General features: G+C 41.0%; 1 protein-coding gene across 4 annotated transcripts in view; it reads left to right on the top strand.

Annotated features, from left to right (window-relative positions):
- Positions 1–12,652, top strand: part of LOC144534744 (AT-rich interactive domain-containing protein 1B-like) — a 169,768-nt gene that overhangs the window by 147,011 nt on the left and 10,105 nt on the right. For 3 of the 4 annotated variants that reach the window (XM_078276737.1, XM_078276736.1, XM_078276735.1), the window contains exons 10-14: positions 2,524–2,660; positions 4,067–4,170; positions 7,095–7,289; positions 8,049–8,264; positions 9,122–9,350. In XM_078276737.1, the coding sequence (XP_078132863.1) occupies positions 2,524–2,660; positions 4,067–4,170; positions 7,095–7,289; positions 8,049–8,264; positions 9,122–9,350 (881 nt within the window). The remainder of the gene's footprint in view (positions 1–2,523; positions 2,661–4,066; positions 4,171–7,094; positions 7,290–8,048; positions 8,265–9,121; positions 9,351–12,652) is intronic. The other variant, XM_078276738.1, reaches the window with a different exon arrangement.

Genomic DNA, 12,652 nt, shown 5'->3' with positions numbered 1-12,652 from the left:
TGTGTGTGTGTGTGTGTGTGTGTGTGCATTAAGAGTGAAGGACAGCAAAATAAAAGAAAAAAACGACTGTTTCTATTAATGCATTTCAAAGGTCTTTATTTCAACTGTGTGAGATGATGACTTTTCTGCCCTAATGTTGTCTGGACAGGCCGAACAAAAGATTCAACACAAAAGCTGAATTTTCATACGTCTTCCATGTAATGTGGTGTCAAAACTCTCATGCTAACTTTTCTTAAAAACCTCTGAGAGAAGGTAGTTTCCCTCCCCTGTCACACATTGTGTGTGCCTCTCTCTCTCTTTCTCTCTCTCTCTCTCTCTCTCTCTCTCTCTCTCTCTCTCTCTCTCTCTCTCTCTCCCCTTGGGCCACTCCTAGACAACAGACTGAGAGTGCACTGGCCTGATGATGTTAGGATAGATGTTTCTTGCTGTGTGTGTGTGTGTGTGTGTGTGTGTGTGTGTGTGTGTGTGTGTGTGTGTGTGTGTGTGTGTGTGTGTCTGTGTGTGTGTCTGTGTGTGTTCCCTCGGCTCAGTCTCATGGAACAGCGATTTCCTCCAGCTCTGGGGCCCTGAGCTGAAGATACGCCCCCCATCGGTCCACAAGGGACACATACTACTCAGGCTTCTTCGTGCCTTCATTTCCCTCCTTCCTTCTCTTTCCCTCCACCTCCCTTCCTCTTTTCTTCATCTCCCTCTATAACTATTCCTCCTCTTTCTGTTCCTTCACTCACTCTTTCTCTCTCTGCGGCAACAGGGTGTTTTTTTTTCTTGGCACAAAGGTGCCTGAGAGAAAGATGAATGCGCTGTGCCATTTTTTTTTCTTTCTCCCCCCTCCCCGATAGCGGCACATGCATATATTAAGTGTGATTAAACGCTGTGCAATGCCTCCATCAAGTGCTTTCTAATGGGTTTTTTTATGACATAAATTAGTCATAATAGGAGAGCGCCACAGTCGAAAAAACCTCCAACCACTGTTGTTGTTGATTTGGATATTTCACATGAGAGCTTCTGTTTATATTGCTTAAGGGGGATGAGGGGCGGTTTTTACAGTATGGTTGATGAGGTTTGCGGACATTTGGCATCTCCGAACCTATTTGTCCTTGCTGGCTTATTAGCACTTTATTTTGTATGCGTTAGCATGCAACATGCATCTTTACTTGAGAGAGAAGTTGCAACGATCAAAAGGTACAATTTATTTCTGTGTCTTGACTCACACAAAGCTTTTTAGGGAACACGTAGGCAGCAACGAAGGAGTCTATATTTCCCCCATTATAGGGAAATGGGGACAGATAAGCGTGGATTTGGTGTGAGCTTGTTTCTTTGCCATGGAGCTCCCCTGTGCACCTCGGCCCCCATAGAGGGATTACATATGTATCATCAGCCGTGCTCTATGACTAATTACATCTGTGAGATGAGATTATGGGGAGGTTTACCAAGCCAATCCCTCCTCTTAGGCTATGTGTATCGGTTCCAACATGAGGTATTACACTATGTGTCTGTGTGAGTGTGTGAAAGAGAGAAAGATGCCAGTTAAAAATGAATTGACTGACATAAATCCGGATAGAATTTTTCTTTTCGTCCACATAAAACAGTGTTTCATTTTGGGCCAAATACTCCTCCTTGTGGTCTATCGTTGCCCAACATTGTCCCTCTGATGTCTTCCTTCCTTCCTGCTTTCCTTCCTCTTACTTTACATTAACCCCAATCTTCTTTTATCTGGTTGTCCAGGAGATAATCTTGAGTCAGCAGGAGATAGACCAAATTGTTCCAAACAGTGTTTCCTTTCAGCCCCAATGTCACTGGCTTTGGCCTGCCTGGCATGCAATGATAGACATTGACTTCAAACACACACACACACACACACACACACACACACACACACACACACACACACACACACACACACACTCTGTCTCCCACACACACACACACACACACACACACACACACACACACACACACACACACACACACACAGATAGCTAGCATTCAGCAGGTTGCAGATAAGCCCCTCTGATGTCACTTGCAACACCATGTGATGAGCCGCCTGAGAGAGAGAGGGAGAGGGAAGGGAGGCTGAGGGAGGGAGTTAGAGCGGGATTGACTTCTGCTGTCACCATGGCAACAAATAACATGATCCTCTCCAAAAGCACACCTTAATTAGTTAAATTATGAGAGGGGGGAAGGTAGGGGAGGGGGGATGTGTTGTATAGAAGACCAAAGAGAGGATGGGAGAGTTTTCTAATGCTGCATGCTTATCTTCAATCTTTTGGAAGAGCTGTTTGTTTGATCAGGGATATGTTTGTACTGTGTTTTCATTGTGACTTTCAGATATACATGCTGCTCTGTTTTTACTACAACAATAAAGCAGTATGGCAGTGACAGACTGCCAAATATCATCTTTGTACGATCTGCAGCTTTCACTGTGACCCACTTATCTCTCCACAGCCTGTCATTACATTGTGAATCTAAACTGGATTCTGCTCCACCAATTCTACTAACATCTTTCTCCTCTTTCTGTGGTAGGCAGGGGAACTATCAAGGCCCTGGCATCAGCCAGGCTAGCACCATGGCTACTACTGTCCCCTACAGCCAGCCAACAGGAAACAACAGCTCAGCCATGGGCAACGCACAAGGTCCAGCCTACAATATGCCACCTTCAGGTATATTGTCTTTGGGTTTGAATACTTACAGGTGCTGGCATTAGCAATACAATTATCAGCATTTACACTACCCAAAACGTTGGAACACATTTCTAACAGGCGAGATAACTTGTGTAAAATATTATTTCCCTTCATATCCACTTCTATTTATACATCCTCCTGCAGCCCTTTATCTACAGTTAGTTTTGACCCTACTGTATATGTCCACTGACTTAGACAGAGGGGGGGGGGGGATATAAGCAATGACTTGTCATGCCAATAAAGCTCTTTAAATTGTGAGGGGACTAAAAGGGCCAAAAGATAGTAAAAGGCTAAGAAATCAAGAGTTACTTTCTCAGAGCTCTTACTTTTCCTGTAGAGCTGGCCCTCCAGTGAGCAAAGATTAATGTAGTGCATCCCTTTTCTTTCAGCCCTGCATTGTTGCTAAACGCACCTCGGAAGCGCTGTGGCTCCCAAAATGAAAGGCACCTTTTATTCCAAACCAAATATCAGAATGCGTGACATTTGGAAAACTTCAAAGGAATTAGAGCGCCAAGGTTCCTCAGAACTCATCTGTTTTGCCCCTGGGCACGGTAAAAAGCCATTAGTTTTCCCACTGTGCCGCAGCACACAAGGGAAAAATAAAGGGGGGAGCCTTGTATTCAAGGACCCTTTCTTTCTGTTAATAAGAAATATGCAGCTGGCACTATGAGAAGTAGTCTTTAAAGATCTTAGCTCATCCTCAATTCAAAACCTCATGCAGGTATACAAATGACTTGAACAGAACAGAAACAAGTCTTCTTTGAAGCCAACATCTCGTGAATGTTGACCTTCCCATTCTGTTGCCACTTTGGGTATCTGAGAACATCCATGATTTCTCCCAAAATGAGGATGTGCAGTCAAGAGGTTTATCTCATTCTCTGTCTATGTCTTCCTTATAGCTGTAGTCTTTTTATCTTCCATTTGTGATGAGTGCCTGGACAGGCTGTAGAGGAGTCTTGAGAACACAAAAAGAAAAAGCATAAACCTTTTTACATTGTCTGACTGTAGTCTGTGACATTATACCAACCATTATCAAGCAGCTCTCAGCACACACAAAGAGGGCACAGTTCATTTTAGGGAGTTGAATCAACTGTAATACAAAAACATGACATGAAAACATGATGATTTAAGTATACCTCTTCATTCCACTGTGGTGAAAGCATACCTATTGGGACAAAGCTATTTTATAAAAAAGAAAAAAGAAAAATCGTAACCTTGATATCAGCATTGGTTCATTTGAGACTACGTTGATTTTTATGTCCAAAGAACAAAGCTTACCCGCCCACAGATATCTCTTACATAATATTTGTAATTCAGTCTCTCTTGTTTGTGAAAATGTCAGTTCAACAGTTTTTTTAGTAAATGTTTCCTCATTCTTGTTGAAGGAGCCATGGGGCTGCCGGGAGATGGGATGATGAGCCCAGATGGGAAACCAAAATCCGACGTAAAAGACGACACCGGCCCCACCAACGAACCTCACAAACCAAAGGTACCTCCTTGACCTGTTTCCTCTTGCCATCTCTCTTTGTGATTCCCTCTTGTTTTTTTGTTTTGTTTTGTTTTTTGATCTCGCTCCCCTAATGAAGCAGACCAAATCTGATCAGCATTTGCTGCCTCAGCACAGTAGGCTATTTATCTGTTGTTTTCTCGCCATATTTAATGATTTGTTTAACATTTACCATTCGTAATGTTTTCCTCGCTTTGTTTTTGCCCCCAGCACTCTGTTCTTGCTGATGTTTTGGCAGCCCGAGCTGTAAAAAAAAAACAAAAGAAAAGGAAAGAGAGAGACACAGAAAGAAAGAGAGGGCTCGGCAGCTGCAGTACACACATGCATGTACACAAATTTAAACACACACAGAATACAGTGCATAATACACACACGCACGCATATTTCTTAAATTATTTTATTATACAAAAAGACAAGAAGCCACACACTGGCCTTTGCAGTAAGTCACACACACAGACACACACATATACACCATCATTTTCTTTAACACTACATCCTCAGTGCCTCACACATACACACAAACACACACACGTCCCAATACACAATGCTGACTTCTCATTTTGCCCTACAATTGCAGCTCGGCTTGGCTCAGCTCAGCAACAACAGAACTCTGCTCTTTGCTCTTTTCTACCCCCTCCCCTTGTTTTTGCGCAACAACCCATCTCTTTCTCTCTCTCTCTCTCTCTCTCTCTCTCTCTCACTCACACACACACACACACACACACACACACACACACACACACACACACACACACGGCTCCATCACATCCACTACACGTCTTTTCCCTCCAAATCCCTGTCTTTTCTTTTGCTGATTACGGTAGTAGGGCCTTTTGAATTATTTAAGGCAGTCAGAGCAGCCAGAAAGACCCCCAGTGCTCCCAAAAGAGATGATCTGTCTGCCAAAAGAGAGAGAAGGAGAGTGAGTAAGAGAGAGATAGAGAAAGAGAGGGGGCGAAAGATAAGGTTTTGCTGACATGAGCATTCTGTACAAAGACCAGAAGCACTTGTCAAGCTGTTGTTGCCTCTTTCGCAGTTTCTTTCACACACACACACACACACACACACACACACACACACACACACACACACACACACACACACACACACGTATGTACACATGCACTGAAGGACTAGACACAGACTTACACCCAGTGATGTGAGCTAACATGGAGTGATTTACACAAATTAGAGCTTGTATCCAGTTTCACACACACACACACACACACACACACACACACACACACACACACACACACACACACACACACTAACACACACAAATACATATAGAGGGCACAGACTAATACATACTGATCTGTATGCATTCTATATCTCTGGCATGCAAACACATGCATGTATGCATGTAGACAAAGGCACAATAGCAGTAAGACATGCAAAATCTTCCACACACACATCGGCTGTAGAGCTATTTCAGTGGTGTACTTAAGTAAAATTGACTTGTACTTTAGTTGAGTATTTCCATTTATTGCTTTCAATTTCTATTCCAATACATTTTACAGGAAACAATTGTACTTTTTGCGTGACTATATACTTTTGACAGCTATGGATACTAGTTCCTTTATAGATTCAAATTCTTAATGCAGATATGATCAACAAATAATTAATGACTTATGTAGCTACCCAGTAGTATAAAAAGTACCAGCCAAATCATTAAAGTGATGCTTACACATTAATACATCATAATTATAATGTAATAAAATTAAAAATATTATTCTGAAATGGGAAATTATGTATAATAAAGAGTACTTTTACTTTTGCTACTTTAAGTATATTTTGATGCTAATACTTATGTACTTTTACTTATAATAAAAATATATGTATACATGTATACGAATAAAAAATGGAATGCAGGACTCAGTAATAGAGTATTCCTACATTGTGGTATTGTACTTTCGCTTAAGTAAAAGATCTGAGTACTTCTTCCACCACTGATATTTACTTAAGTAAAAGCAGCAATATCCCAATGTAAAAAAAAATAATTAAATAATAAAAATAAAAATATAAAATAATAGGTACAGCAAAAGTCCTTCATTCAGTAAAAATGTATCAAGTATCACAATCACAAAAAGTGTTATTATATGTTACATTGCATTTCATTTAGCTGATGCTTTTATCCAAAGCGACTTCCAAAGTGCATTCAACCATGAAGGTACAAACTCAACAAGAATCACATAGAAAGGTACATTAGCTTCAAATAAACCAAACTACAAAGTGCCACATGTAAGTGCAATTTCTTTTTTTTTATAACCATCATCAATAAGTGTGTGATGATGGTTGCTTAAGATGTAAGCACAATTTTAAAATTGTATCTGGTTGAGGTGGAGCTAATTTCACTACTTCTTAGGTATATAAGAATATATAAAGTATTTAAATCTATAACAAAGCATCAGATTTTATGATTTGGTCTACTGTATATTCTTTTTAGATAAAAATGTTATTCGAATTAGAAACTATAGCTGTCAAATAAATGAAATGGAGTAAAATGTATAATATTCCCCTCTAACATGTAGTGCGATAAAAGTATAACTTAAAATGGGAAATACTCAAGTGGAGTGGAAGTACCTCAAAATTGTGCTTAAGCAATTATTATTATATAAGCAATGTATTGATGTACTTTCCACCTCTGGATCCAAACGTATGCATTACAACACACACAGACACAGACACACATGTCTGTATGACCGTGCCCACACACATTGACTCCTTTTGGGTTATCTACCATTGCAAACTTGAGCTATGACTTCACTGTTGTGTGGACAGTAGTAGAACACACCATTATAGTGCTATACTGATAGTGAGGAGGTGGGTGAAAGAATACAGCGACGGATGCTTTTATACAAAGAAAATGAAAGTCCTCTTCCTCTCCTCTTTCTCCTCACCAGCTACAGGATGGCTACAGCCACAATAACAGCAGCAGTAGTTCCCAGCAGTGCGTGTCCCAGCCTAACACCCCAGGTGGCGCCCTGCCCGTGCCCTCGCCCCTCTCACCCAGCCCAGCCAGTCTGTCCTCCTACCACGGAGACGACAGCGACAGCATCAGCAGCCCCCCTTGGCCCCTCAAGACCCCCTCCAGTCCTGTAAGCACTATAAGCTCAAACACTATTGGATGGATGGATGTGTACATTTACATTACATTTACAAGTACAGGAATTAAATGATCATATACACACAGAGACCAAACCAAACGACTTAAGGATCAGTGAAACAAAGTGAATTTCCCTTTATGGACATTAATGTCAATACAGGCTGTTTGTTTGATTAATTCATGTATGACTGAAGTCTTTTTAAACCTGGGCTGAAGCCAGACATGGCTGTGTGAGATTAAACTTTGTTCACCAATTTGAACTTGAGGGATATGAATGTGCTGTGAATGAACTTTGAAGTAAACACAGGCTGCACACTGAACAAAATGCTCTAAAGAAGTGTTTATTTTTGCTTGGACATTCAACCAAGGGCCTACTTCAGAATGTGTAAATATGGGATGAAACATTAATGATCCTCATGGGGAGAGTGGGTTGTTGTCGCAGAAAACTGCAGTAGGATACAGCGAAAAAAACAACTGCAGAATAGACTATATACACTAGAATGTATAGTATATACTGTGCATGATTTCCCCAAATTAGCATTTAGAAAGTTATGTAAATGATGTGTCCATACATGTCAAGTATAGGATATGAATGAAGACAGCTTTATTATTGTGCTTACACACATATGGTCTACCAGATATAGTATACCTTTTATTCAAATAAAAAACAAACATGAATGTAGCTTATAAGAGGTCACATTCTCATTTTACATTACCATAGCCTCTTTTTTCTCTCTGCGTCTCTCACCAGAAAGCCAACCCTAATTCCTCCTCCCTCAGTGGGGAGCGAATCACGCGGCTATTTGAGTTGGGTGTGGAGCCAGAGAGGCGGGGCTGGGTGGAGCGATACCTCACCTTCATGGAGGAGAGGGGCACACCTGTTGCCCAGCTTCCCGTTGTAGGCAAGAAGGCGCTGGACCTCTGGAAGCTCTACATAGCTGTACGGGAGATTGGAGGCCTCGCCATGGTAAGGTGTTGTTATGTTGGGATAATGTTAGATTAGATTTAACTTTACTGTCATTGCACAGAGTACAGGTACTGAGACAATGGAATGCATTAAGAGATAACGGACAGAATACACAGTTCTAAAGCCATGGGCCTTTTTATGCTGCTTTAATAGCTTCCAGTCTTCTAGGAAGGAATCTTCACAAGATTTTGGAGCATGCAGGGGTTTGCTCCCATTCAGCCACAGTAATGTCAGTGAGGTCGGCCACTGATGTTGTGAAATAAGGCCTGGCTCACAGTCAGTGTTTCAGTTCATTTGGATGGATGGGGTTTAGGTTAGGGCTCTGTGCAGACCAGTCCAGTTCTTCCACACCAAAATCTGGAAAATAATTTCTTTATGGACATGGCTTTTTGCCCTTAGACATTGTCTTGTTTAAACAGGAAATCGACCTTCCCCAAACTGTTACCGCAGAACTGGAAGTGCACTGTTGTCTGAAATATTATTGTATTTTGTAGTATTATTAGGATCTCCCCTAATTTTAACTGAGGGCATAAAAAACAACCCCAGATTAAAAGTGTGTGGTCAGGGGTGTCACATACTTTTGGCCTTTTAATGTGGTACTTTAGTGCTGTTAAATGAAAAACAGCAAGTATGTGCAATACTCAGGAGTGACCTACAACTTTGTGGTTATAGTACAAGAACATTAAGTGCACAGCCATGGAATTGATTTTGTTAATGAAATTCAGTAGGCTGTGGTCGACCATACTTCAGACAAAGTATGTGGCTGATGCCACTGCGACATGAGCACAAATGTGCACATTGTGATCAGTGATCCTCATTTGACTTAATAATGTCTCGTCCTTCCCTCAACCACTCAGGTAAACAAGAACAAGAAGTGGCGCGAGCTGTCCACCAACCTGAATGTGGGTACATCCAGCAGCTCCGCCAGTTCGCTCAAGAAGCAGTACATCCAGTATCTGTTTGCCTATGAGTGTAAGATGGAGAGAGGAGAAGATCCGCCGGCAGACAGCAGCAGCAGCAGCAGCGGCAGCAGCATGGCTGGAGGGGACAGCAGGAAGCAGGTCAAGATCCAGCCACCCTCACCTGGTAAGGCCTGATAACAGACTCGTTGGCTGGATTTTTCACAACTCCACTCTCCCATCTGTTGGCAGCCAAACAACAGGTGCTCCTGATCAAACTACAGGTGTTGGGAATCTTCAGAGAAAAAGAGTGATCTGTATTCATGACAATGTGGCGTACAACATCACCACAATAAAGGCTTTGCGGCAGAGTCAGAAACCTCGTATTGAAGGTAGATGCTATATGCTAGCATCTTGGAGGACTGGGAACTGGCAGAATATTAGTTGTATGTGCAGATTCAAAGAAAAGTTGTATTAGTATATTATGTAAGTTTGTTCCACAATTTAGGTTTTGGTGACAGAAAAAGTTGCAAAAGAGTCATCTCATTTGGTCTAAACAAACAGTTGCATTTTATTTTGCACCTAATTAGCTATAAGGTTAATTTAGCAAAGAAATAAAAGGTATGATTTTTATTACTGCGAGCTGTGTTATGTTCGCAGCTGTGCACATCAGTAGATTACAAATAGTCATACATTACGAGCCAAAAAAAACAACCATGTATGTGCAACACTGCAAAAACAATTCATAGAGGCGCTGACAGTTAAAGGGTCAGTTTACCCAAATTACAAAAGAAAATATCTTACCTGACATAAGATTTGGCACTTGTGATGCTCACAGCATTCACAAATGACAAACCTCAGCAAAATCTAAATTGCAAATACCTCTAGAGCTAAGAGAGAGATTTTGTGATTTGGCCGAATTGACTCTTTAACAATTTACAGTACCATGGCCAGCCAGAATGTGCGACATTATTGTTAAAAATAGCATACAAGAATGCAAAATCAATACATGAGCACATCTTAAAACCCAAGAGAGATGAGTGAACATTAGTACTGTTTTGATGAAATTATTCTCAGATTAATAAAGGTGAGCTACGATACGATCACCACTTGCACCTCAAACCTGGGACTCGCCTTTATTTGATTACAATGCTTTGGAGGTTAAGTAATATTGTTTTGGTCCAGCACCGTAACATAAAGGGTGCTTTTTGTTTGTGTATATTACCTGTTCACACCGTGTGTCTCTGTGCACAATTATGACGTGAGGATCAGAAGAGGAGAGAGAAAGAATGCGGAGCAATATATGGTAAGGTCACATCTCTAATTTGCAGCGGAGATGAGAAAAGTGACCCTGGCTTTTAAATAGAACATCAGAGCACTTCACCTGCCTGGGACACTGCAGATTGCTTTTCCTGGTGGGTGGAAAAGAGCATCTGCCTTCATTTGCATACACACACACACACACACACACACACACACACACACACATACACACATACATACAATACACACTGTATGTTGCTCATAACACTTTATAATTCCCAATTCAGCCCCTTCTCATCCATTCAACGGGACCTAATCACACCAATTTCACAGAATCTCATTTTGACTACATCAGCTGATGGGACCATGGTACATATATGCTCCGAAATAGTGTCTATATTGTGAAATATCAAAAGGTCAACAATTGGCATGTTTGGACCACCTTTTGGATATGCAGCATTAAACTGTTAAGTGCTTATGCTGCAGCACTTGATTGAAGTGGGATCTGCTGCATCATTTTTATATCACCTCCATATGTAAAAAATGATGGTCTTAAGTGCTATAGTGCATTTAAAACATACTTATTTTAAACTAGAATTAATGTTTTTATTACTTGGGTCTATTTTCATAGTTTTGGCTGTCAAATTGTTCTTCTACTAAAAGTATTAACATATAACTTCATCAATATGCAAGAATGACATTACAATTATGATAAATTGTCAGCAGTGCTGGTAGATATCCCAGGGAACCAGGAGAATGAGTGATATATTACTGTGAAGTAATATATGTAACCTTTTAATCACATAAAAAAAAAAACAACTAATTATTACTGACATTTTGGGTGCACTCACTTTCAATTTTACGTCTAAGTAAAGTGGCAAAAATAATCTGGCTACTGTTGCCAGATATTAGAAATTTCTTTGATCAGGTTATCATAACCAATAGAAATGATGGCATTACAAAAATAAGACCCAAGTAGTAAACCAGAATTCCCTTCTTTAAATTACTACAAAATGTCTAACAAATTAACATCTGCCAATAGTGTGAGATGTTTTTACTTCTAATCTAGATACACTTGTTTGTTGCAATGAGTAATTGTCTAGATGATTGTGATGCATTAGTGTTGTTTAAGTGATTACGTTACATTTAATAGGCCAATAATAACATAACAAATATGATTCTAAGACTTCCTATACAAAATTACTTAAAAGATGGACACTTGTTGTAGTTAAGGTATGAATACATTTGTCTTTAACACTGAAGTCAGTGGAGGGATTTTTTATTACACAGCCCACTTCTAAAACTGTGGCTGTTTTGGGTAAATTCTGTTGTGAAAAGTGCTGAATACCAATCTTTAAAAAAATCCAATCCATTTCCTTTTAATGCCTCTGTCTTGATCTACTATCTATGCTTTCCTTCTCCGAGTGCAAACTGCCCTACTGACACCCTGCCAGCCTATATATAGACTAACAGCCCAATGATGTCACTGAGGGAGTTTGTCCAGTGGGCTGGTGGCTGGTGGCGTGTGCGTGTGTGTGTGTGTGTGTGTGTGTGTGTGTGTGTGTGTGTGTGTGTGTGTGTGTGTGTTGTGGTGGTGGAGGTGGTGGGGTGTGGGGAGTGAGTGATTAATGAGGACTGGAATGTGAAACGTAAACAAATCTGACCTCGCCGTCACCTTTCATTCACAAAACTGGCTCGGCTGACTGACTTTCTCTCCCCCCCTTAACCACTACCACCCCTCTGGATTATGTCACCTGCTGACACACACACACACACACACATCTTTCCCCTCATCGTAATTCTTTTCTCCCTCTAAATGTGGAGCAAAGAGCATTTGAGTTCATGCTTTCCTCCACCCCCCTCCATCTTTAAAACCCCACTGCTTGGTATTATGTATCTGTCTGGCTGCCCGCCTGCTCTTGAAGAATGATAAACCTCTTAACCTTGGCTAACCCCACCATTGTTTGCACTTCTTCACGTGTGCATACACGTTCGTGTTCGTCTGAAGCGGGCATATCCCGGGAAGTGAAGAATACCTAATGCTCACTGCCCCTTACTTGCCCTCTCTCCTACCTCTGCTCATCATCATGGGATAACATCTCTCCCTGTGTGTGTGTGTCTCTCTCTCTCTCTCTCTCTCTCGCTCTCGCTCTCTCTCTCTCCCTCGTTCTCCTTCTCTCCGTCTCCTATGATGTAGAGGAAGGGGGTATCATTGAATAATTCAGA

This window comes from Sander vitreus, chromosome 20 (genome assembly GCF_031162955.1).
Source record: "Sander vitreus isolate 19-12246 chromosome 20, sanVit1, whole genome shotgun sequence".
NCBI classification, from domain to species: Eukaryota; Metazoa; Chordata; class Actinopteri; order Perciformes; family Percidae; genus Sander; species Sander vitreus.
This window is presented reverse-complemented; position numbering and strand designations above follow the sequence as displayed.